This window comes from Zerene cesonia, chromosome 5 (genome assembly GCF_012273895.1).
Source record: "Zerene cesonia ecotype Mississippi chromosome 5, Zerene_cesonia_1.1, whole genome shotgun sequence".
NCBI classification, from domain to species: Eukaryota; Metazoa; Arthropoda; class Insecta; order Lepidoptera; family Pieridae; genus Zerene; species Zerene cesonia.
Genome location: NC_052106.1, coordinates 1,655,229 through 1,682,548, shown reverse-complemented (window position 1 = coordinate 1,682,548; position 27,320 = coordinate 1,655,229). Strand labels below are relative to the sequence as shown.

At 32.4% G+C, this 27,320-nt stretch overlaps 1 protein-coding gene across 3 annotated transcripts in view; it reads left to right on the top strand.

Moving 5' to 3' along the window:
* Positions 1 to 26,997, top strand: part of LOC119840109 (sex determination protein fruitless-like) — a 31,241-nt gene extending 4,244 nt beyond the window's left edge. Inside the window, exons 4-12 of one of the 3 annotated variants that reach the window (XM_038366618.1) lie at positions 7,380 to 7,572; positions 7,916 to 8,110; positions 14,920 to 15,033; positions 16,063 to 16,183; positions 16,442 to 16,574; positions 16,834 to 17,176; positions 18,736 to 18,879; positions 22,136 to 22,192; positions 22,765 to 26,997. In XM_038366618.1, the coding sequence (XP_038222546.1) occupies positions 7,380 to 7,572; positions 7,916 to 8,110; positions 14,920 to 15,033; positions 16,063 to 16,183; positions 16,442 to 16,574; positions 16,834 to 17,176; positions 18,736 to 18,879; positions 22,136 to 22,192; positions 22,765 to 23,198 (1,734 nt within the window). In that variant the 3' untranslated portion in view covers positions 23,199 to 26,997. The remainder of the gene's footprint in view (positions 1 to 7,379; positions 7,573 to 7,915; positions 8,111 to 14,919; positions 15,034 to 16,062; positions 16,184 to 16,441; positions 16,575 to 16,833; positions 17,177 to 18,735; positions 18,880 to 22,135; positions 22,193 to 22,764) is intronic. The other 2 variants (XM_038366619.1, XM_038366620.1) reach the window with 2 other exon arrangements.
* Positions 26,998 to 27,320: the final 323 nt, after the last annotated feature.

Below are 27,320 nucleotides of genomic sequence, written 5' to 3'. Positions count from 1 at the left end.
ATATAAAATTGATGTAATAATGAAAGCTTTTTCTCTTTTATACGATGCTTTGCTGATTTTTTCCCGTAAATTTAAACTTTTGTTATAATGTATGTATTATGGGGTTTATGAAGTAATAATGTATGTTCTATTAATTTAATAATTCTAGACTTTTTGATGTAAACGTGTTGTTGTTGTTGTTGTAATAACAAAATAAAATATGAGTATTATTACATATAAATATTATGCATTTGATAGGTATTATCGCAAAGTAGAATTTCAACATTACTTAATATTCAAGATAAATATTATATTTTAGATAAGTTTAATTACAAAAATAAAAATATCATGTAAACTATTTGATAAGGAAATTTTCTTATAGTTATTTTCCTTTATTATCAGAAATATTATATCACTATTTTTATTGGTCCATAAAATTCAAATTCATAATATTTTAAAAACTCACGGACTCATTTATAATTAAATTATATAACATTTTGAGTATATATTCACAAACGATTTAATTGTTAATTAGGTACATACCTCTACTCATAAATAGATAGTTTTAAATATCTGTTTCGAGTTTGTAGCCCTATATCATGTAGGTAATGTCGGTTTCTCACATTCGCCCAAATAAGCAAACCTACAAGAGTGTAGTGCAGTATTTGTATACGTTTTTTTCTATACAAAAACGTAAAACAGACCCGGGTGTGTCGCAAATACTATAATTGTAATTTAATTTAAAGCACTTGTTCATAATTAATAAAAAAGAACAGGTTGTGAAGGTAATTAATTTTTGAGTATTGGTAATATATTTAAATTGACATATTTTTTAATTTGTAGCATCTTGTTTTATACGTAATCCATAAGACTCGGTGATAAATATATATTTTTTTCGCAAAAGTCGAACATTTTAATGTGCTAATAATTCTTATCGAATATTTTATCAAATTCTATTAGAAATATTGTATTTTATGGCGATAGATAAAGTTAAATATAAAATTTACTGACATAAGGACAAATTTGTTATTAAATAATCCGTAAATAAAGAGCGGCATCGATAATTTTACGGCAATTATCTTATAAATTAATTGGAAAGAATAAATAATAATTTGGCGGGAAGAAATTCTAGTGCAACTCAGCCTCAAAGGTCGATACCCAACCTTGAACTATTCAAAAGGTTATACAAAAAAAAAACATATTTCATTTTAATAAAAGATTTAAAAGAAAATTACTTTGACTACAATTTATATTTATAGCATACCGTGTTTTGTTTTTTGTTTAAACGTAAAATAAATATAGGTTTCTGTTAATTATCTTTCCGAATTTAAATTTTGAATGGAAGCAAATTATACGTTTGTGTTTTACTTATAAATAATAATATTTCGTATTGTATGCTCTATCCCGGGCAAGCTCGAATCTGGTAAAAGAAACTATACAAGTCTGTTTATTTGTTCTTTTCAGGTAGGTAAGCCAAGGAACCTGTTTCCCCTTATAGAAAAGCAATATAACCTGCATTGTTCTAAAACATACCTACGTTTAGCTTTATTATTTTTCGAATTTCTCGTGTGTTTTGTGATTTATTCTTAAATAATGAATAAGATTTATAATTTGGCGATGAAAGCGAAATAATAATGAAAAAGTTCATTGGTTTTTTGTCTATTTTATAGGTAATCGAGTTTTGAAAGAAATTATAGTTTTATAAAAACACTATGTCATTTTAGAACATCGTACATGCGTGTACGTAAGTAAATTATAATAATTAATAATTTTAGCTTCCGCCCGAAACTTCGCTCGCGTATTCAAAGGAGAAGATTTTAGAAGCCATTTTTCGGGGTTCTCGTACCCGTGCCATTACCGGGATAAAAATTATCCTTTGTCCTTTCTCATGTCTCAAACTACCTCTATACAAAATTTGATCCAAATCGGTATAATGGTTTAGGCATGAAGAGATGGACAGATCGATTTAATTTCACATTTATAATATTCCACGAGATTCGATGGTCTGACTAACTGAAGGTTTTATAAATCCATTCTCATATAAAATTAAATGTTTTAAAAGTAGATACCTACACGTATTGAATCGTGTTATTTATGTTAAAATAACTTACAACGCGTAGAGGTACGAAGCTGTGGCTATTCTAGTTACAAAAACGTATAACAAATAGACTTAAATGGGAATGACCTCTGCGACTTGCGTTTATTATAATCAAAATTGCTACGTCATACAGTTACCGAACTTCTTTGACTTCTCGAATTAATGTTAGGAAATTTAAATAATTTTAAAAGGAACATTGGTTGCGCTCGAGGTTGGATCTGCTTTTGTATGGGATTAGCAATTGAAATCTTTTCTTGAGGGTCGATTTTACATTAATACCGACACGTGGGGAATAAATTATGACTAGTGGTGCAGAGTGAAGTTTCGTTTGTTTCAAACATGTTTAAAAATGAATAATAATTCTGTTAACTATTAAATAAATGGAACCATATTCTAATAGAAAGAAAAAACATCATTTATATCTGTCCTTTAACCAATCAAAAGCTGTTATTTCAAGTATTTCGCGGTTATTTATCAGGGCACACCGCGGGGCACAGTTGTTTCATAATATACATCTATAGATACATCACACTAAAATTATAAGTGTGAAAGTTTGTTTGTTTGTCAGTCAACGCTGAAACTACGGACCGGATTTTGATGAAATTTTTTATACAGACAGGGTCATATATAAGCTGACTCGGGTGATAGGATACTTTTTATCTCGATAAATGCTTCCTGAAAAAACGGGAATTTTGATATACGTATAGTTTGTATTAGTATATTTCAGATACTAGTATACACAGATTAGTATACACAGATTTCGAAGAAATGTATCCATTACGTAGTTGAATGAAGTTCCGTTGGATAGGTCTTTAAAAATGAAATAGAGGTATATATTTTTCAATTTTTTAAAATAAATAGCTGGCGAGTTTAATTTACGCATGTGCAGTCGTAAAAAAGTCGCACTAACTCTTCGAAAATAACCGAAATACAAAACTCTGTAGTCGACACGAGCGCAGCCGCGGGCGGCTAGCTAGTCTCAAAATACGTGCAATTATTTTAATATTGTTAAGGATAACTCGTTCGGTTTTTGTTAGCTACGATCAACGTTCTGTTGATGCTATCGCTACGTTATATTTCTAAGTAAATGTCAATTATGCTGTGAAAGGCAGACGCCGGCATATCAGTCCGTTATTATCTTTTTGTTTTAAAAATCTGTAGCAACCTTATTTGTTACCATTAAACTGTAATTTAGAACATTTTTATCTTTATAGCGTGTATCTTTTAAGGTTCTGAATTAATGTTGTATTCAGAACCTTAAAAGATTCGGTTTCTCTTGAACCAGATGTTGTATATTCCGCGTGTTACAGTGACAACGTAGGTACTATCAAACGCGACTGTTGGATTAGGTATTGATTTATGCACTAGAATTCTATCCCTATACCTAGTTGTTACGTGCATAGTGCGTACTCCCACTGCGCGCGTTACATCCACAAGAATGTTTTAAGAATAAAATGTCGTTTATTTGTTACTTTGTGTTATTCAAACAATTAAAAAACAAACAAACTGCTACTTCCTATTTAAAAAATTGTTTCGCCAATAGAAAGCCACGTTATCTGAGATTGTCTTAGGCTATATTGCTATCTATTTTCAAACCGGGACGAGTGTCTAGTTTGTCAATTAAAAATTGCATATTTTTAAGATTTACACATTTTTCCGTACTCCAAAAAGAAAAAAGACGAAACCCTTATCACAGCTACAATTCATATCAAATACAAAGGATCCTTGGAGCTGTAAAAAAATCTAACTTTTAATTGAACGCAATCATAACCGTTTACATTGTAAGTTTCGACACTCGCAAAGAAATCAAAACCTACAGAGTACTACCCGTGAACTCAGAATCTTTGAATTTGTTATGAACAACGTCATAAAGCACTGATAAAGGGAAAATTTCAAAAAGCTAAATTTTTTATACAGAACATATATAAAAATATTTCTAATAATTAAATACCTTCTCATGAACGCTTAGAGGAAATAAATTTAAATTCATAGCAAATAATCGGGTCTTTAACAATAGTTAAAGCTGCATATTTTTAAATTAAGATTCACATCTTAAAAATTGGGATAAAGCGAGGTTATAGCAAAAATAAAAGAAAAAAATTCGAAAACCTGAAAAGTTTAATTACATCACATATTATTTATTTTATAATTTCGGTATCAAGTCTAATTTCTCAGTCAATTAAATACGACACGCGAAAGTCTACTTCCCTTTGACATAACATCAACAGCACAACAAGTAAAAGAAAATAACTTGTGCTTATTTTTAATGAAATTACTAGCGGTCCGCCCCGGCTTCGCCCATGGTATTTATGTAGCCTATAGCCTTCCTCAATAAATGGGCTATCTAACACTGAATTTTTCAAATCGGACCAGTAGTTCCTGAGATTAGTGCGTTCAAACAAACAAACTAACTCTTCAGCTTTATAATATTAGTATAGATTAAATATGAGTAGCCAAGAACCTAGGACCCCGTTTTGATCGATTCAGAAACCGATTCTAAATAACCTACTTTCCGTATTGCATTTGAATCATTATACATGTTTACCAATTTTATACATTAAATGGGTATATTTTGTTATTAACAAAATAAAACTAAGTATTCGTTATATTTAGGTTTTTAACACCGATGTATTTAATTGTAAAGTAATAAATAATTATAGGCGATTTAAATTTGAGGCGATAATCGTTAATCTCATAAAAGCTCGATAACCTGTTTAGTACTAGTGTAAATTATTGTTACTATATTAGGAACGTAAATGAACGTATCTATATAATAATCAAATGGAACATACACGACAAGTTTATATACGTTTATAGTGAAGCAAGCAAAATTTCAAAGTTTAGAAATTGAGTATAGGAAAGTTGCGTTTGAAAGCAAAGTTATGAATCATCGAATTATTTTGACGTACCTATCTAAGATCTATCAACAATGTAGGTACTATTCCACATGCAAGTAACTACGGATTTATTTCTTCAGCTTATGACATCTTTTTTATTTTAATTAACATGCTTAAGCACATAGTTTCTTAAGTTGATCGAATCATAGAAAGAAAACCGAAGAATTTTTTACAAACAAGCTTTACATGTTAAAGTTATGTAAAAATATTAATAACATAATTATTATTTACAAAAAACTAACTGCCTTCAAATTGTCAGATGTAGAACAAATTTAAAAGGGACCACATGGGAGGCACCAGCTTTCAATAAAAAAAAAAAGTGTAAAAATCGGTTCACTTAAAAAAGAGTTACGGGGTAACGATAAAAAACACAAAAGTTATAGTTGAATTGATTCCCTTTTTTGAAGTTGGTTGAAAATAGATAAATCTGCTGTTCACATGAATTCATTTGTAGATAAAATTGAGAATTTCATTGGCAATTTGTACGAATATTTTTCATTGTCTCGGCGCAACCACGTATTATTTAATTTATAAGAAACAAAAAAAGGCAATCTGTTCTACTTAGCTATTGTATAAAAAATATATCCACAAGGGCCTTTTCTATATTAATAATACCTACTGATTAAATCACCTTGGTAAAATATTTTTTCTAATATATAAGGACTGTACCTACTTCACATAATAGCCAATGATGTCATTATTTTTTGTGTGTACAAACTCCATGTTCTTTGTTCAATTAATTTGTAGTTACACGTTGAGCTATTTGAATTATTCAAATTAAATACACAATTTTTTACTTTTGACATATTCGTGTTACAATATCACGCAATTTTATATCTATTAAAAATAGACGTATGCAAAATGATGACGAGTGAATCTCGAAAGTGAAACAATGCCAAATAAGTATTCATGGGCTTGTAAGATGTACTCGCCGAGTGAAAGTCCAATTTATTCTAACATCTACAATCAAATATAATAGTAAAAATTTCTAATCATTTAATGTTTTGTCGATGTAATAATATGTAAGTGTTCAAGGGCTTAAGAAAGTTAACGATAGTAGATTTGATCCTAATTATACGCTTGTACAATGGATGATGATGATAGACGTAAAAACAATACTAGTAGAATTAAATTTGGAAGTTGTAGTGCGGAGACGATAAGCAAAACCACGCGTATGTAATGTACATCTAAAGTAATTGTATTTTTCTTCGCCTTTCGCTACATGTAAATTTTTGACAGCAGGGCCAATATGGTAATAATATTTTTTATTGTCATTATAGCTAACATTTTACATTAAAATATGTCTCACAAAGGGACTAATATATGTACTTATATAAAAATCGCTTCAACATGGTAACAATGTGATTGAAAAACACAAATAAAAAATATAATGACCCGGTAACCCAAACCTCAAAAATATTTTTTTTTTTATTAAACTGCAGGTAATTTTTGACCAACCAGTAGTGCCGGTGCCGTTTTTTTTTAAAACTCAGCATGACAATTGAGAGAATCATAGTTAAACAGGGCAAAGAATTTTAAGTCTCTTTAAATTTTTTGACACCTACGTCTATTTTTGTGGTAATATGTATAATGTACCTACATTATTATTAAAAAAAATACCGGTAGCTTCTTATTTGAGCTCAAGCTTTTTTTGTAAAAGGTCATCATCATTAATTCATATAAATTTCAATACAAGTTTGTTAAATACAACTGAATGGAATCAAGCAGTTTCATAAATTTAAGAAATAAATTGTTAATTATTATTCACATAATATAAACGTTCAGTATAGTTATCCTTGTTCAGTTATTTAAAAGCCAAGTTAAACATCGCCCGTTATATATTAATCGAGTGATACGTATATACAAAGACGTAAAAAAATTATCTATATTGCTATTTTTAGTGAATGTATTTTTAAATTAACGAAAGAGTTATTTTAGACATACTTTTTAATACCAAAGCTACCTAACCAATTTGAATAATAGTTAAACAAGACGTATTTTTATCCCAGATATCTCAAAGAAACTATGTGGATAAAATCCTGATACTGTTTTTTTTTACTTTGACTACGCGAAGTCGCGGCCGAACAGCTTGTAAGCTTCAAATTATAGATTTTGTATTTTTTTCTAATTTACATTTATTCATATTTTATTCTTGAATGATTACAAAATTAATCTAGACAGACAGGTTCGATTTTTGTCGAAATTTATTTATGATTTCTATAAATTTGAATTTAGAACGTGAAATGCATGTTAGATTTTTAACAATATAATGACATACAAAATCTAATTGCCAGGAATTAGCACATATTAATATTAATGCTTCATTAACACGACTGGTGTAAGATATGAGGATCATTTAAATTTTTATAGTTTCATTTTTCTTTATGGAACAATGCTTTATGTAGATTCACATGTACCAACAATCGATGATGCGTGCGGAGGAAGTGAGACGCCGCCGCCGAGAGGACATGCCGACCACTCAGACGGCAGTTAACAATATATTGGCTGCTGCGGCTCGGGAGATGGAGGAAGCGAGACAGGCAGCGAGGACTGGGGAGAGGGTGGTGGCCAGCATACAGACTGAACAGGATAGCAATGGTAAGTGCCTGTTAGGTGGTGTAACTTTTAGTTAGATGCTCATTTGCTTACGTCAGTGTTTTGGTTAACGGAATATTGGATAGGAAGAAGAGCTCTCCTCATCTACTAGAAGAAACGATTTCCATCTCAAGATTTTATTTTAATAATCATGCAAAACAAAAACATATGACACCTTATTCACGCCCATAATGCCCGATGCTACAACGACTAACTCGATCGAAGTATTAAAGTAAATAAATCATAATTGTTGTCAAAAATTTCCTTAACAAGCAGACAGGAAATTGAGTAATAGAGTAAATTTTCCTTAAATATCTTATATACCGCCTTAAACTTTGCAAAACAGGTCTAAAAGAACAATTATCCCCAGCACCAACACCGTCAGCGGAAGTGAAGCGCGAGTCGGAAGACGACAGGCCAAAAAAGCGGATGTCCATAATGTCTCCGGAAGACGATAGGATGCGCGTCAAGAAGAAGGCGATGACTGTCCGCTTCCAGGATGAGAAGACTGAGGAGCAACCCAATAAGGTCACTTCACCCAGTGAGTATCATTGTGTGTGTACTTACAGGTGCCGGATCGTGAGCTAGCCAGTATTTTTAGCTTTTCAGGTGCTGCAATGATCAGGAGTATCATTGCTAAGGAGTTGCTGTTGCTAATTACTATAGGGAATTTAAATTAGATATTCGTAACTTCAATAATTTTTAGAGCAAAAGGCATGTATATACTTTGATATTTGACATAGATTTAGGATATAACAATTAAAGTATCATGTTTTTTTAGTTTTTTTTTTTGGTATACAAATGTTATTTTGAGCATTACCTAACTTCCTCTCTTACCGTCAGATATGAGATAATATATGAAAACTTATTAACATTTATAATTTAACAATTTTTAATAATTAGCATCACCACGTTTTTATTTGGCGTTTATTTAGGGAAAAGATTACGCTTGTTGTTTATTTCAATCCGTAATTAGTTAATTAAAAGTTTTTTCATAAAACGTTATCGGATAAATTGCGGCTTAATTAATAAAGTGTGAAAATAAATGATTCGCAATAAATCGTAAATCTCATAAGTTTCGGAATGCACATAATGCCAAAGACTGGTTTCATTTCGTCCTCATGTTATAATAAAATAATGCAAAATACATCTGAATATGTTAAATTCTTTAATTACTATTCAAATTAACTAACACGAAATAATTAATTTAAAGATTAATCTATTCTTATACACATGTCTATGTAGATAAGTTTAAAGCTTCAAAATTATATAATCTATTTTAAGATTTTGATTAGTAATAAAGATTCGAAATTCAAATTTGACTTCGAATCAAAAGCTATTGCAGATATCAGAAAAACAAGAGATGTTAAATTATAAAGGTATTTAGGGTTCCTCTTCATGAAACACTCAAAGTCGATAGTCGGGGTCTATTATTAGCTACACAGGGAGAGTGGATAGTTCATATGAATATAGAGGTATTGAGAGCTTTATTTATCAGCCTTAAATTGGAGGGTGTAGTCCCGCTCTCAACCCCTGTCTGCGATATTATATACGTATATATGAAAATGTGATTTTCACGTTGCCTTTGATGAATGATGCTCGGTATTTCGTTTGAATGGGAACAGGAAATGGTTGTTAAATGCATTGCGATGAATACGCGGATATTTTATGAATATTTTTGCAAGATATATATTATATGCTTATGTATTTCTTTTGGGTTCTTTAAATGTAACGATGTGTTCTAATTTTAATTATGAAGGTGACTTTTGTAAAACATTGTTCTAAATTCAAATATATGTAAATGTAAAAAACACGAATTTATCCGCATTAACAAGTAATATCTGCATAAAAAAATAATTAATAAAATAGTTAAAAAATACGTTTGGTCATTAAAATCGTTACGCACAATGAATTTAGTAACCTCAATTTAGGGAAATTGTGTGAAATTTAATTTAAATTATCGTGTTTTTTTGTTTGTTTATTTTATATAATTAAAAACTGTATGTACATATTAGTTTTTAACGGTGACTGGTTTATTTGCTTGATTTTCTTAAAAAAGAATTAATACTTCCAATGTAACATATTAAAATGTCATATGCCCAAGACGTTAGACTGTACCCAAACGAAATACACATTGATCAAGTACCAACATAAGGAAAATAATTTTATTTCCTGTAAAACTAATTCACAATTCGCAAAAAAAATACGTTTCAAAATATGTTTCTTTATTTCACGATCCGCTTCTTTTATGGGTTATTTTATAGTTATCTTTATAGAAGTGTGTTTAATTAAAAAAAATAAATAAAACTTTATTTCGTAGTAATAAAATGTTATCTGACAGAATTTGAAAACTTAAAATAATAATATGTATTACATAGCAATAAAGCTTTAAATTAAATTGATTTGCGTCTCACAATCCGGTTTTTAATTTGCTGATGATGTTAGATTTTTTTGCAATGAAATAAAATTAATACAAAATTATTACTTATTGTTGTGTATTTCTTTATTATATGCCATCATTTTCGTACAGTATAATAATTATTAAAGATTGATGTATAAATAATTTTGTGAAGTAATTCTTCTAATAATTAATTATTTCTAGTAGTATGGTTACTACACTTGAATACATCATGGAAATAGTAATAATAAAAACAAAAATATATCCACAAACAAAGTAAAAAGCGGTATAAATAGGCAGCCTTATTGCTAAGAAGCGATGTCTTCCAGGCAACCTGATGGTAATGGAGGAAATAATAAAAAAAAAATCACACGAATTTACATATAAAAAAACAGCTCCATAAAAAAGATTACATTTTTTTAATATATATAAAAGCCACCCGAATCGTATTTTTATCACGCTCCTCTTTATTGCCAATAAAAAAAATATATTATATTAAAGATTTCTTGATTATCTCAGGTCATTACTCGGACGTTTGTTTTTTTAAAACGTTTTATATTGAATTATGGTGTATTTAATGACTGTGCCAATGTTAAAGATTTATATATATGTAAAGGTATATGAGTGTGTGTGTAATATGCAGTAATTATACATAATATAAGTATGTATGTTTTAAATAGATAAAAAATAATTATTTGCACAGATAATAAATACTTTATATATACGTTGCTATTTGACATAAATCATAAGTTGGATTATGGATGTGGTTCATTATAAATGCATATAAATTGCTAAATCTTAAGTGGGGTGTATACTGTATATTTTAATAAATATTTAAAACGGGACATTATTTTTATGATTTATTAATACTTTCGAACAGGTTTTACCGAATTTTTAAATGTTGTTTAATATGGAAAAATGTTCAACAATCATATGTAATTTATAAACTTAAATTTTGTAACGTATTTTTTTCTGATAGCTGCTAAAATGATGTTACTTTATGAGAACGCATTAGGTATCCTATATGTATAGTTTCTATTATGACATTTAATTTTTACTAATTTATTTATTTCTCCCATGAACTTTTCAATCGACTTCCAAAAAAGGAGGGTATCAATTAGATTATATATTTTTTGTGTTTGTTACCTTTTAACTTTTTACTGGCTGTACTGATATTTATGATTCTTGTTTTATTTGAAAGGAGGTTCCTCCTATCTGATTCCATTCAAATTTAATCTAGTTCTGACAATTTGAAGTTGGTTTATTTAAAAAAAAAACTTCATATTTTTTCGATTTGAAAACAGTTTAATATAGGTTGATCCATAACAGATTTTTTTTTTTCAACAGAATAAAATGTGTTCAACACTGAAAAAAAGGCTTACATTAATTTCCACGAAAGCTGCTAGAATTTTTATTTCTATATATTCAAGTTAATATTTAATTAATACTTGTCAATCATTTGAAATAGCATAAGATACAAAACCCATGATCCTTGGGTGTAGAGGGCGACGTTAAATCGAAGGACGTGATGATTCGTACCGAATAACGCCTAACGATCGAATGTTTTATATTGATTATATTATCCAAATATTAAAACATTGCATTTCATAACATTAAAACCAAAAAAAAAATCAATATACTTCGTTAAATGTTTCTGTCATGGCTATGAGTCATAACAATCTATTGCAAAAGCGAAATAGTTCCCAGTAAAAGTCTCGGTCCAGTACTGTAGTATGATTGGATTGATGAAAATATAATTAAACTAAACCTGTTTTGATCACGCGCCATATGTGGCAAAAACATAAAACATATTTTGTTCGTGTGTTTTTAACTAGAAATTTTTTAAATTAATTTTAAAGCCATTTTTTTTTAATTACCTTGCAAATTTAATTATGAATCGTGGATTTGTTAAAAACACTTTGATACTTTCAATACCTTTTGATAATCATGACAGATTAAATTCACATTATTTATACACTATATCCATAATCATTGAAAAATGTCTGTGAAAAATCATTTTTTAAACAGTTACATCAAAATTTTTGCATTCATTTTCGTCTTTAATTTATATTTATTGAACATAATATAATAAACAGTTATTTTTACGATTTAAAAGTCACAGTTGAATAATTTATGCAATTAAAACTTTCTCCCAGCGCGTTGTAAATAAAATATGTAAAATTCAAGATTCAATAAAAGGGTGCCGGGCCATGGGTCAACTTTTACTAACTCCTGGGCTATGAAAATGAATTATTAAATTAAATTTTATGATCCATGTTCCAACAAACAGAGAAAGAATAAGGAATATGCGCTTCGTGTACATACTGTGAATTTTTGGATGTATGTTTTTTATATTTGGAATTGTCTTTTTCAAAAACGTCGAAAAAATTCATGAATGTTTGGTGTTTCTTGGTTTTAATAAAATATTAACCATTAAAAAAAGGCTATAAACAGGCTGCTATAAGTCATTACTATACTGTATATTCCTCCTTGGTACAGTGGTTATAGCGTGAGCTTAGAACCGAGGGGTCCTGGGTTCGATTCCCGGTGGGGACGCACAAAAAAAAATGTCTCGGTCTGGCAGGACACAGAAGCCTGATCACCTACTTGTCGATAAAGAAAATCGATCAGTAAAACAGATGTATATCATCTGCCCCATACCCCACTAGGGGACACGGGACTTCACTTTTTTATACGGTATATTAAAGAGTGAATTACATATATTGAGTCTAGGTATCCCAAAGCGATGCTTTTCGACCATTTTTATAGTGACCTACAGAGAGCTAGCAATTAAAAAGTCTATGACTTCCTATAAACGCCAAGTTCATATTATTCTACTAATATTATAAAAATTTGTAACTATTGATGTATGTATGGATGTTTGTTTCTCTTTCACGCGAAACAGCTTATCGTATCCGTAGGAAATTTGGTCCAGGGATAGATAATAATTTGGATTATCACATAGGCAACTTTTTACCCGGGTACCATGCGAGTGACGCCGCGGATTGCCGTTTGTTATACATATTCTATTATTATATAACACGTTCAATGATTTAATTAACCATTCACAAAACTACCTGTCAAATAGCAATACCTAAGCATTTAGCGAAAGAAAACATCAATAATTTATGTGCCATGAAGATGGAATGTTTTATATGCCTTGAATTAAGGCATAAATCTAACAGAATCAATCTAGTATTTTCTTGTGTTTGATTTTACGCGAGTATTATACAGATCTAGATATATAATCAATCTAATCAAAACACGAAATAGTTTTTCGGCATCTAAAATATTATGACGATAGAAGATGTAGATATATACTTGATTGATGTTTTATTATACCTAGGCTTTACGTGTACCGTCATTGTAAATCAACCTTTAGAACAAGAACACTAGACTATGGTGCCGTACAATCATTATCACAGACATTGTCTAACGATGTCTTGGTTTTTAAACAATAATTTAGTATAATTTTTCATGCTCTGATGGCAGCTCGAGCAATTTTTATTACAATACGATTGCAAAACCGCTTTTGTATTTAAATTTATGATAAATGCTTACGTATGATTTATACATACTGGCTAGAAGAGAATCGAATTTATATTTGTCTTCGATATAGTAATAATTTATAGAAAAAATAAATAAATCGCCTTTGAAAAAACCGGCACGTTCCAGATTGATCGAGAACGGTTGATATTAATATTTATATGGTAATGTTTAGAAAATTAATTCATAATGCTAAAAGACGACAATTTCTTATGTAATTGGTATAAGCACCTGCTCATTTACCCTCATATACAATAAATCCACTTTCATTTATTTACCTGACATGTGAAATACGAAATAAATATGTGTTGTAACGAAACATGACGCAGTGGATCTCCATGCTATTTATATAATATTGATATTATGAGTTATTCACTAATCAAATAAAATTTTGTTTGTTTACACAACTGAAGCAAAGGCGAATCTGCAACGCAGTGGGATTAAAGTATATGAATATTTTATTACACGTTTCGAATTTAGTCTTTTATCTTAGAAACATTTATAATAGATCTTATTAAAATATTATAAAAAGTCGGTAGGTTGGTGATTTACTTTCGAGATTTATAATGTTCGGATCATTAAAAATATAACAATTACAATAAATTTTTCCTTTTTTAACAACGCAGGCACAATGATAAAAAAAAATTAATAAAACGCCCAGCTTCTGCTTATATTCCCCGTATAATAGTGTCATCCAATCTTTCAAAAAACTAGACAAAAAGCGGTAGTCATTGCATCAATATTTTCATTATTTTGCTACCTTAAACGGCAACATACAGCTTTGTATGTTTTATTAATATCTTGCGAGCTTTCTTGTAAAAAACCTGCCGGAAAATTTTAATCGCGTTCATATTTTCAAAGGGCTCGCTTTAATATTATATGAAGGTAAGTGCGCGGTTGAATAAATAATAAAGTTGCAGAACACGTTCCGTTTATTTGTTTTAACTTTTAAACGTACATATCATTGTTCGTATTTCCAACGTTTGTATTAATTATATTAAAAACATCGCACGACTTTTATAAACATTGCTATTTAAGTATTAAATACTCGTTTGATAAGGTATATTTCAATGCTCGCTGTATGAAAGTGTATATATTTTTATACGGTACTAAAATAAAAACATATTAATATTTATCCAGAGGCGAAACGAGTTCTGTTTGGGAAATTTAATAATGTGTTCGTCACATTCGCTTCAGTTGCAAAGATTTTTGTCTTTATAATTCGTCCTCCAGTTTTTATCCTTTTTGTGTATCTGGTAGATATAAATCGTGTCTAAATTGGACTCTGCACAAGATTTAAGAGGGGTTAACGATATTTCTATATTTAATCTTCTTATATGGCTTCGTTATAAATTAATCTTATACAAATGTTCCTATTTTTATATAAGATAATTTTCTTATTTTAGACGCGACAAACAACGGCGACTCAAAGGAGGCAGAAGGAAAGCCAGGCGGCATTAAAGTTGTGCAATTGGCCGTACTACAGAAACCCACCAATAACGAACATGATGATTCCGATGGTGAGAACTTTAAAATATCTATATTTAGGAATCATAATAACCCATACGTGCATTAATACATGTAATGAATGCGAGTGGTAAACATTATGTTTTGATTGAATCTTCAATTAGAACCATAATATGTATGATATATATATAAAATAGAGAGACATTTGGGGTTTTGTTTAGTATTTTTGTAATTTTTTTACACAAAAGAGAAGAAGTTAGAAAGATGCATCTTCACTGACTAACAGGGGCCATATTCCGCAGGTAAAACTGCGTGGCACAGCTAGTGATGTAATGCCTTTGTAACTTGAAGAATTGCCTTTCAAAATGTTTCGTTACGTGCGAAACGCCTTTATTGTTATCTAAAACATAATGTGATCAGTTGAAGTCATCATTAACTTAAAGGGATACAATACGTCTCATTGGAGGCGTATTTAAACCTCCTAACCTAACTAAAATATGTCAAATAAATATAATGCTTGCTCTCATTTTGCATAATTAATGTTCCTGTTTTTATAACTAAATGAAATAGATTTTTCTCTTTAACATAATTTCTAGACACGTGTTTATATTCAATTAGCATAATATTAATTTATATAAATACTTTTTTATATTTCACATGACTCCATGACACAGCATGTTATAAACATATATGCATAATATATTATTTGGCCTGATACTCTTAAAACTAAATACGGTCAAGCAAGAAAATTTTAAAGCTGCCACGTGTGCTTGCTTTTTGTATTGTTTTCAAGCCAGTTCGAAGGATCATTAGTTGTACAAGTATTTGATGCCTGCCTAAATACACTAAAAATAATGAGACGGGATTATTCCCGATGTAATGTTAAATTTGCGTACTTGATTATATTTTCGAAATAACGGCTTTGCAGTCTATGATTAAGGTTTGTAGAGGAGGGACATATAAATTATGGTTCTATGATTTTATTATTAGACATGGACGACCATGATCACGGAGATCGAAGAACACGAGTTCTTTATGGTGTTTTGCATACTTTAAAGAATTTTGTTTAAAATTTTAAACAGAAAGGGGCAAAACAGCAATGGACGAAGACGAAGAGACAGACTCAAGCGGTTCAGTATCAGATGCGGCGGCGAACGACTCGCAAGATGGCCGGCCGTATGCGTGCGATATCTGTGATGTTCGGTGAGCTTTGTTAAATAACAAATGTTTTAGTTCAATCTTTACTATACCAAACGTTAATTTTTCTAAATAACTTTGTTTGGTTTTCAAAAGTTATAAAAGCAAGCTAATTATGTCTTAACGTAAAAAGTCTTAAGTATCAAAATCAGGAAAAGCCAAAAAATCCTTCGGTCGGTCTAGTAACTAACGTGATTTTGTAACGAACAACAGCATTACTATGCTATTATTTCAATGTTTAATAATGCAATGTCGCAATGACAGATTCGCCCGCTCGTCGCACCTGTCCCGCCACCGCCTCACGCACACGGGCGAGCGCCCCTACACGTGCGGCGGCTGCGGCCGCTCCTTCGCGCGCTCCGACAAGCTGCGCGTGCACACTAAGATCTGCGAGCGGGTAGGTACCATATGCAGGGGCGAGGGGATAACCATATTTGTAGGTACATCCTGGTTTAAAAAAATACTATTTAGAAATATATAATACAATTACTGTACTGATTTGATAAAGTTGAAACGTAAACTATTAATTTTTAGTTTTTAAACTAACCCTATTGCTGAGCGGGGTGAGCCGTTCTCGGTCGCTAGTTTAGACTGATTTTAATTTGTATCAAATCAAGTCTTTCTAAATAAGAGCACGCGTGTTTTTGCCATCGCAGGAGGACCCGACGGTGGACATGGCGAGCGAGCAGGCGGGCGTGAAGCGCGAGAGCAGCGGCGGCGGCGGCGGCGGCGGCAACTCGGAGGTGATGTCGGGCATGGTGCGCACCACGCACCGCGAGTCCGGCCACCTGGTGTTCACGGCCAGCGGCGACGTGATGCTGCCGCCGCGCCAGGCGCCCGTCGTGCTCAACGCCACGCTGGAGCCCGTGCGCAACGAGCTGAGCCAGGGCGAGCTGGCCGACCCGCCGCGCCGCGGCCGCGGCCGCCCGCGCAAGACGCCGCTGCCGCTCACGCCCAAGGTCAAGAAGCGCCGCGGCCGCCCGCCCAAGACCTCGCTCGGTCAGTGCGCACCTCCACACACACACACACGCACATACAAACACACCTGCCAACCGTATCATCCGGCTCACGCTTTACGTACACATGCGTGCACACACACGCACATCGCGTACGTGTGTGAGGACGTATACATACAGAGAGCAATACTCATCCCCCCGAATCATTCGACTGCGTGAGTCGCCACACACAATTAAATATTATTAAGCTGGTTACGTTTTGTCATGATTGTCTGGAAGAGATCACTATTAATTGATTTCTAATAATCGGATCTATTATCCATACAATTTCATTTATGTATAGTTTTATATAAGCACGGTGACGCTCGCGCAAATGCGCACAGAGAGAGCGCTAGAGACACAAATCCCACCCGTCTCGCCCGTCATCCGTTATTCGTGCACCCACACACAAAGAGACATAAAATAAAAGAGACGCAGTACGTACGTGTATAAATGCGCCCCTTTTTATATTATATTGTGGCAGGCATAGTAATATAAAATTAAATCTTATACCTTTAAACGAGCAATTCTTGTATATATATATATATATATATATATATATATATATATATATATATATATATATATATATATATATATATATATTTATATATATATATATATATAATTTATTGTTATATTTATATATTTATTATATTATATTATATAATTGGAATCTCGGAATCGGCTCCAACGATTTTCATGAAATTTAGTATATAGGGGGTTTCGGGGGCGATAAATCGATCTAGCTAGGAATTTTTTTTTAGAAAATGTCTTATTCGTCTATTGGTGAATAATAATACTATTTTGCTTCGTAGATAGCTGGACAACTGAAATAACACATAGGCACTTTTTATACCGATATTCCTACGGGATACGGACTTACGTTGTTTCAACCGCGGAAGTCACAGCTAGTAATTTATTAAACACTGCAGTTGGATAAGGAAAAACACTAAATGTTTTTATTTTGTTATAAGTGTAAAATGTCACTTATTTTAGATTAAAAAAAAAAACATACGTTTGTAAAAATCCATCTAACATTTACAACATAAACGATTTTTTATTTTATGTGTATATTTAAGTTATTTAATTTACACAAAATGTTTATTAGCATAAATTGTTATTTTATTTAAATGTCATTGTCGCGTAAAAGTTACCCTTCAAATGGTATTGAATAAATAATGAATATAATTATTTTAAAAACAAATGCACAACTAAATTAATTTTATTGTATAATTGTAATTTATTCTGCCTCACCGCTTCACCGGCAGACAAGCAATTTTTATTTTATTTTTTTATTTATTTTTTTCCTTCAAGTGGCTACAAATCAAGTTTTAGCAACTAACGTCTGATATAATATTTTTTCGAGAATTTTCAATTCCCATGGGAATGAGATGTTTAACAACACAAAAATCCACCATGAGATCGCTTCATTTCGACGGGAAAGAAAGAAAAACAAACAAATATGCTTTGGCGTGTATTACATAAAAAAAATAAAATAATTGCTATATTTACAAGGAATTACATTGAAAGCCAATAAAATAGAGCAACAACTGGTTGCAGACATGGAGGGGTGCGTGCTGACGGGCGGCACGGTGCTCGGCGCGGGCGCGCAGCTGGCGGCGCTGTCGCCGGCCGGCCAGCAGCTGCTGCTCAAGCGCAAGCGCGGCCGCCCGCCCAAGAACTACCTGCTGCCCGCCCGCCCCGGTACTGCGCCAGCGCACGCGCACGCACACGCACACGCACACTAACACACACGCAAGCAAAGCAAACACATAAAAGAACACTAATGATTGCAAATGAATCGATTCTACAAAAATCAAATATGTACTGCTCTTGGTATTGAATTTATAACAAAATTTTTTGTTGTTGAGATATCGTATAAGATGGGATTACAACCATCGTCTCAATGGCAGATAGAATACGTGATGAGTGTTTCTATCAACGATGGCAACTTTCTCGACAGAGGAAAGTTTCAATTAAAAAAAAACGCAAACAAATCAATAATTTTTATACTAAAATTACAAAATTTATTGCATTTATTGCCATGCTTAAGTCTATTGTGTAATAAAAATCAAAATTTTGTGCTCATTAAAATCTAGACTTTCGAAGTTACAACATGTTTTGGGGTTATCATATCATGCTATTGTAACTCATCCGAAATGTGTATCTCGCATATACCCGTCTCTCTCGCTTCAATACTTTCACATAAAATTAAAATAGCGCTTTATGACAACCACAAAAATATCTCTTCAATTGCCTTTCACAAAAATTTGATGTAAGGATATATTGAATGCCGATATATAAAACATTTTGATATAGGTACTATTGTTTTTGAAGTATACACAAATGCATACTGTTATGATAAAAGTTTAAATAGTTTTTCCACATAATATTCATTCACATAGAACATAACATTTACTGTACACTTGTAACTTTAAAATACATTATTAATTTTATATTATAAGCACTTGTAATTCATACATTCATAAGCTATCTTTTATCTTATTAAATATAAAACGTCAGCCACAATAATGAATGTCCCTCGCTTTAATTATAACATGGTCTAATTATTATTGAAACAAGAACAATTTAAGTTTATAAAAACTTTCGGGAAATACCATGTTCTAGTTATTGCGAAACAACATAATGAATCACCGTTTTTTGTCTAACACGACTGGTACAATCACGAGCAATTTTATTCATATTTAAGGTTGCCCTAATCTTAAAGGCAAATAATAACTCAGGTCGGACATATTTTTAAAATTAATCCTTGTCTCGATAGGTTTTTCCAAAGTATTCGATTATGTACACTATTGAATTATCTTAATTATAATTAAATAACCGCGATATAAAGTTATTTTAACCGAATTCGATTACATTCGTAAATAATATTATATGGATTCAAATTTATTCATTGATTTAAAAAGTTTAGTTCATGTTTTTATGTTTAATTATGCAAATGATTGTACTAGACGGTTTATTGTGTTTTATGTGTGTGTGTGAAGCGTTCGCTTTTTACGTTCCGCCAGTTCTTTGATGAACTTTTTTTTAAATAGTAGTCTTCATTTTAATTATATTCAAGTTTTTTGACTAGAGTTTTTGTATCCTAGTATTCGCATGAACCACTTTGTGTTGGCATCGTTTAGATTAAATTACTTTAGATACATCAAAAATTATATCTTTAATTATTGCAACTGACAGTTATGGTGGTAATGCTTATATGTATTATACACTGGCCGTCAAAAAAATCGGCCCACATGCATTTTTATCGCAAATTGTGAATTTTTCTCAAACTATCGGGAAAATTTGTTTGAAAACTAAAATGATTAATAGAACTTGTTTATTTACATTAATTTAAACACTCAAAATGATTAAAATTGTAATAAAATGATATATTTCAATTAAAAATCCAAATCCTTAATTTTTGGCATTTTCTTTGATCAACTTCAAACACAGTTAATTTTTTAATTATGTAAGTTATTGACACATTTCTTTCAAATTAATATTCAGTATTTCATGCTCTTGCTCTAACGACAGCCTGCATTTGCCGTTTTAGAGACCTTATCAAGGTTTTGGTGGTCTCTTGAGGAAATCGTCCCCATTCTTCGCTGATGGCGGTTTTCAGGTCTCTGGCTGGATTACGAGTCCTAACCTTTCTTTTTAATGTGTCCCATATGTGCTCTATAGGGTTCAAGTCAGGGCTAGATGTGGCCTTGCATCATACATGAGCTCAAAGTTTTCACCAATTTAGCCGACATAAGGCACCACATGGTCTTCCAAGACCTCAGTGATATATCTAATGGCAGTTAAAGCACCTCTTGTTATGAAAACGAGCTCCGTGCGACCAGTCAAAGAAATCCCACCCCAAAACATCACAGAGCCTCCACCATAACTGACCGTTTCTCTTATGCAGCACTGGGCATAACGTTCACCTGGTCGTCGCATGACATTGCGGCGTCCATCAGCACCGTATAAAGTCATTCGACTCTCATCACAAAAAAGTACTGACTCCCATTGATCCAAAATCCAGTTAACGTGATTTTGCGCAAATTGAAGTCTAGCTTGTCGATGAGCTGTGGTTAATTGCGGCCCCGTTTCTGGCTTGTGTGGTCTTAAATTCTGCTCCCGAAGCCTTCTTTCTAACAGTACTGTCGCTTATGGCCACCCGCTTATCTTCAAGTAAGCGTCGCTCAAGATCTACACCAGATTTAGCGGTCGTCCCATTGAGTTGTCACCCTAATTCTTCCAGATTCAGACCTTCTGCGATACTGTCTGGTCTCTAGAATCCTTTGGCTGAGGTGTAACTTTCTAGCCACGGAACGTTGACTTAACCCCAGTTGCAGTAAAACCACAACTTGGGCTACCTCAGCTTCATTAGAATCCATTATTTTAACAAAAATTAATCAGAACTATAGCATCAGTTAAACTTAACGTAATTAACAAGCGATCCCGAGAAAAGTCAGTTTAAAACTGGGAAAACGGGCATTATTTGTCCCAACTTAAACCGTCAAATTATCACTTAACAGTATTTCTGCATATAAAATACTGTTAAGTGATAATACCGTACCGTAAGTACCTTAGAAAGCAGTAAGATTCACGACAAACATAATGTGAACATGTTATCAGACCCTTATAACTAAAAACAACAGTGTGAAATGTTATTTGTGAAACAATCGTTAGTTAGTAAACAAAATGAAGGTGGGATTTTTTTGAGGACCAGTGTATATTAATGAGAAGTTAAATTATGTTATTCAGAGGTGACATTTATTGAATGCTTTAAAATGTTAAAGCTGTTTTCAAAATTTTATGTAGATGATTTTAGTAGTTGCTAATTTTAGCAAGCAATTATAAATATTATTACATTGCTAGCGAAAAGCAATTATTTTAAAGTTGTGTTTATCAAACCAGTGGTCGAACGTGTTATAGTGTTGCCAGTATTGCTAATAAAATGTTTTCCTAGGTATGGATATGGCAATACCGATGCAGTACGGACTAGCCGCTGAAATAAGCAAACTTTGTTAGTATAATCTTTTTTTGAGCATGATTGTAACGATGGGGGAATATGTCGGTACTAATCGGTATCAAATATGCAATAAAACAGCTTTTCTATGCAATAAAGAAAAATTACGCTTTTTTAAAAGGTTCAAAACGCAAATATTAAATTGGAATTAACAAATTTGATAAATCCGCTTTTTAATACACAAAACTAATCAGAACTTGCATGTATATACCATATAAATTAATAAAGAAAGCATGATTCGCACTAACCGCATGTCAAGCTTATAATTTGAAATAAAAAATAGTAAGATGAACTAAGACACCTACATCAAAATGCTATGATGCATATAGTGTGCATGAAACTTTTTTTTCTATGATTGGTTCACTTTCATGTAACGATATTTTCATATAAGCCCGCGTAGTCAAAGGAATAGATAGACTGTTCCCATCTATGTTAGTATCAAATTTCTTTACTCCGGTTTACTCTTGAACAGGCAGGCAGGCAGAGTTAATTTCGCATTTTAATATACAAGTAAGGATAATCTCCATCAAATGAATTTTAAAGTACTCAACTCGACTGTCATATTCCAGACGGTCGGCCGAACGAGAACTACAACGCGACCAACCTGCCCTTCGGCGACTTCTCGTACCTCACCGAGATGATGTACAACCCGCTCGCGTACTCGTACGGCGTGACCAGCGTGGACCCGGACCGGAACGTGGACGCGGACCTGAGCGTCACGTCCGAGTCGCACGACCGGACCATCGACGTGTCCGACACGTCCAGCGACGAGGAGGACCGCGTCGAGCCCGAGGAGAACGTGCCGCCGGTCGCGTGCGAGACGCAGATCATGACCGTAGGCGACTGCCAGATCGTCAAGCTGCCGGCCAGCGAGGACCGCGAGGACCGCGAGGACAAGCCGGACGGGCCCGCCGCGCCCGCCGCGCCCACGCCCAGCTCCGTCACCATCACGCCCATCACCACTGTGGGGGACTGCACCATACGCCCCGTCGAGAACACATAATGCGCGGCCGGGCCAGCCGCGCCGGCCTACGTGCTGCTGCCCACCCGCGTGCGGCCGAGCGGCTTGAAGATGGTTCAAATTTTCAAGTTGAGTGATACATCAAAATTGTGACCGCCACATTGCTAATCAAATTTCAGAATTTCTTCTGACGGCTAAGGTCTTTGGGCAAAAATCAATCTTAATCTAGGCGGTCAAAGTCCTATTCAAATTATCAACTCGTTTGCAACCCGAGCGATTCCACACACAATTCGAAATGGTCCACATATATCGACCATTTCTCTAACCTCTATGATATATAAAGTCTTCCCTTATTTTACCGCTATGTATGGGGTAGACGTATTATTGTGGTAGCATTCGACGCTCGGGCATTTTTCCCTAATTTGATAGCTTACAATGCGTACGCTAGATATGTCTTCCTATATGAAATAAGTGGACATGTAATTTTACAATACATTAGAAAACGCATTTGAGTTGTTGCCGAAATACTACGGTAGATAAAATTTGTATGAAACTCTTCATACGTGTAGCTTCATAAATCGATGTGTCATGGGCACAATGTCCAAATACGATATTTCCTTTTATTTGTTTTATTTCGGCTAGTAGCGAGGAACCCGATGACAATGCTACTACAATGATAATATTAAAATAGTTTGTAAGCGACTGTAGATGCATTTAAATTGGAATAATTTATTGGATTTCGAGATTCGATTGAAGCAAGCTTTACGTGTGAGCTTGGATGGTGTTTCATTAAAACGTTTGAAAAAAAATTGATTGGAGCAATATAAACTAATGTTGCTATTAATATAAATATGAGTTTAAATGAAATACCCTCCACGCAGTTAAATAACAATGATACTCAATGAACACAATTGATTCAGATCAAATACGTCACAACTAACAGTGTTTTATACAAAGCGCCCACAGCTAGTACGCACTGGTTCAACGATGTTGCCATAGTCTATTTTTATTTGACTCCAAAAAGGTTTTATATAAAACACTGTACTTATTTAATATAGAACAGTAATATTTTGCGATACTCTACATAGAGGTGTCATATTTACCGCGTGTAATGGAACTTAGGTAAGGTTTCTTGTTGCCTTCGATGTGTCGTGTCTATGTGTTCGTTAAAGTGTATGACTATATGCCGCCGACGGTAAGGCCTACACACTCTATCCTTTATATTGGATATATTTTCACGGGGAGATTTTTAGCTTTAATAATAAAAAAATTTACTTCCCTTTCGATTTGATTCATCCAACGTTTAAAGTCATATACTTGAACGGTTTTTAAAAATTTGACAATCTTTTCTGGATCTGATTTATTTTCTAGCGATCCGTCGTACCACAGACTATAAATTATAGATTAAAAATATTTTCAGTAGTTTTGTAACCGTAGATTGGCTGTCTATATAATATTATATAATTATACTACATACGGTGTATTCCATCATGTTATTACGTGATGGAAACGTATTTCCGTTCTATATGATAATCAAATATTGGATGTGTCGTAGTAGCACAGCTGTAACGCCTTTTACTCTTATCTTTGTGAATAGTAAGTAGCGAGTAGTGATTTAGATAAAAATTTAAAATTCTAAAATAATATACGGCAACACCACACGAACAAGTGATACGTTCGCTAAATATTTTTAGTCGGACTTAATGTAATGACATATTATATTTCTCTAATCGTGTATGTGTAATCTTAGTGAGTAAACTAATATTATGTCTACAAAATATTATTTTTGTTATTGATGACGGTGAAAAGCGCGCGAGATTTACCGATTTGTCTTTGGCCGGAAACAGACTGTCATAAAAGTCTTTGTAATCGCTATGGTCTATAATCTATGATGATGACAAAAATAGTACATTGTACTGATTTACCTGCAGACAGCTATCCAAGCGGCTAGGTTGTGAACCAGTCGGTGTTGGACTAACGTTTCTGTTATATTTTATACGTTTTTAAGTTCCTTTACGCACGCTTCGTTCGCTATAATGTACGTGACGGTTTGTTCAATTGACTAATTTACATTTTCTGGAATAAAAAAAATAATCAAATACCTATCTGCTAGCGCACATGGTCACAGTTTGTGTCATTTTATCTGCGGAATATTCAATGTCTAATTCAATAAAATTCGTGGCGAATTGAACAAGTCGGAAACGAAATACGCATTATAACGTTTTAAAAGTATTAATCGACTATAATTTAATTTCTTTCAAATATATGTACAGTAGTATAGTTCCTAACGATTAATCAAAATTATAACCCTTCAAGTACTAATGTAGGTGTAAGTTTTAATTTTATATTTTTTTTAATTAAGTTTTATCTCGAGATCAAATTAGTGGTTCACTATTAGTGATGTAATTAATTTTAGTCCGCTTTTTACGTATTTAATCGAAGACTGCTCGCTTTTTTATTCGGTTATTCATCCGATAAATGAGTCCCAGAGGCTTACATCTCACGGCAAGCTATGTGATGAGAGTTTATTTAATACAAATGAATCTGTATTTTTATAACTAAGGATAAGTTTACTCCCAACAGTGTAATCCTATATCCCACATGCTGTAGGTTAGACGTTTTAAGTTTTCAACGGCCCTATTGGCTTTGTTTTTAAGAGATTTTGGTGTGCGATACCAAGTCTATGCTTTGGTGGTTCCAAATTGGTTTAACAACGTTAAATTTGAGTTTCATTTCGGGTTTTCAATGAAGTAATAGGCAATGAAAACAACAACAAAATACGTTTATTCATATGATTTGGTTAATTCTTGCATATTTATAGCATTCGGTTTTCACCAGTCACTTATTTGAATATGCACTAATGAAAAATTTCTGTACCTTGTGGAAATGATTAATTGTTATAAATTCTTTATTTTTTTATACATTTTACGCCAAAATATAGTCTTGTTAACGCACCGAGTTCGGCAATAAATGATTGTATAATTATTTAATGGAATGTTAGCGGTTGAGCGCCCGGTTGATTGTATTGCATTTATATTAAGTTTTATTTGATTTTATTATGTGTGTCACGCAACAAGGAATATCACAAGTACATTTGTGCATTTAAAAAAACAATATTACTATGCTTTAAAACTATGAGAACCACTATCACAGAAAATCTAGTATATAATTTAGATTACAATCAGAGCAATTTTTTTATATATGCTCACTACAAAATGAGGATTAAAAAAAAATCGAAACACTGCCTTCCAGATATTTCTTGTTGCGGAATGGACATTATGCTTTTATTCAGTTATTGAAATCGAAAATATATTATAAGTTTAATTAATTATTAGTAGAAAGTCAAGGTCTCGTCAATGACATTAAAACTACAAGCGTAACGAATGTTTCATGATGTCAGTATGCCAGTTATAGGCATAGACTTAAATACAAACAAGTATGCAATGATTTGATTTATATTTGGTAACTGATTCTCTTTTTCAATATTCCCTATTCTCATACATTTGACGAGACCTTATCGATAAAATTCGTTATAATGAAATCATCAACAAAATATTTTAAGTTATAATTATGTTATATTCCTGTATTGTGAAATGGTTATCATTTTACGTTGTGATCATGTGAGTGCAAAATTGTTTTAAATATTTTGACCAGTTTAATTTAATTGACTCTACGTCAATAAGGGCAGCAGAATATGGAATCGTTTATTTCTGCATAGTCCGAGAGCAGTATTTTTTAGCTGTAGTCTTTATATAAACTTTTTTTTATTTTAACATTTGTGAAATTCGATCGTTAGTTAATTTCTAACAATGAAATATTTAATAAAGAAATCACGAAATCATTCGCGTTTCAATTGTTATTAGTCCTATATATTTATTTTTGTTTATATAATATAAGGCGTATAAAGGCCCGTGTTGCATTGGGATACTAAATTATAATAAATACCACCTAATTCTTGCTTTTCACCCGCTACTCAAAAGAAATTTCCCATAGAAAGATATTCTATATTGTTAAAAATTAGCAAATACAAATACCGCTATAATTACTAAACATTTCTATAAACGATTAAAAACCCTGCTAATCATTGTAATTTTTGTCAAGATATTCTTCTACAACATGGTTATTTAACACTGACTTAAGGTTTTTAGTAAATTGCGTATTTTA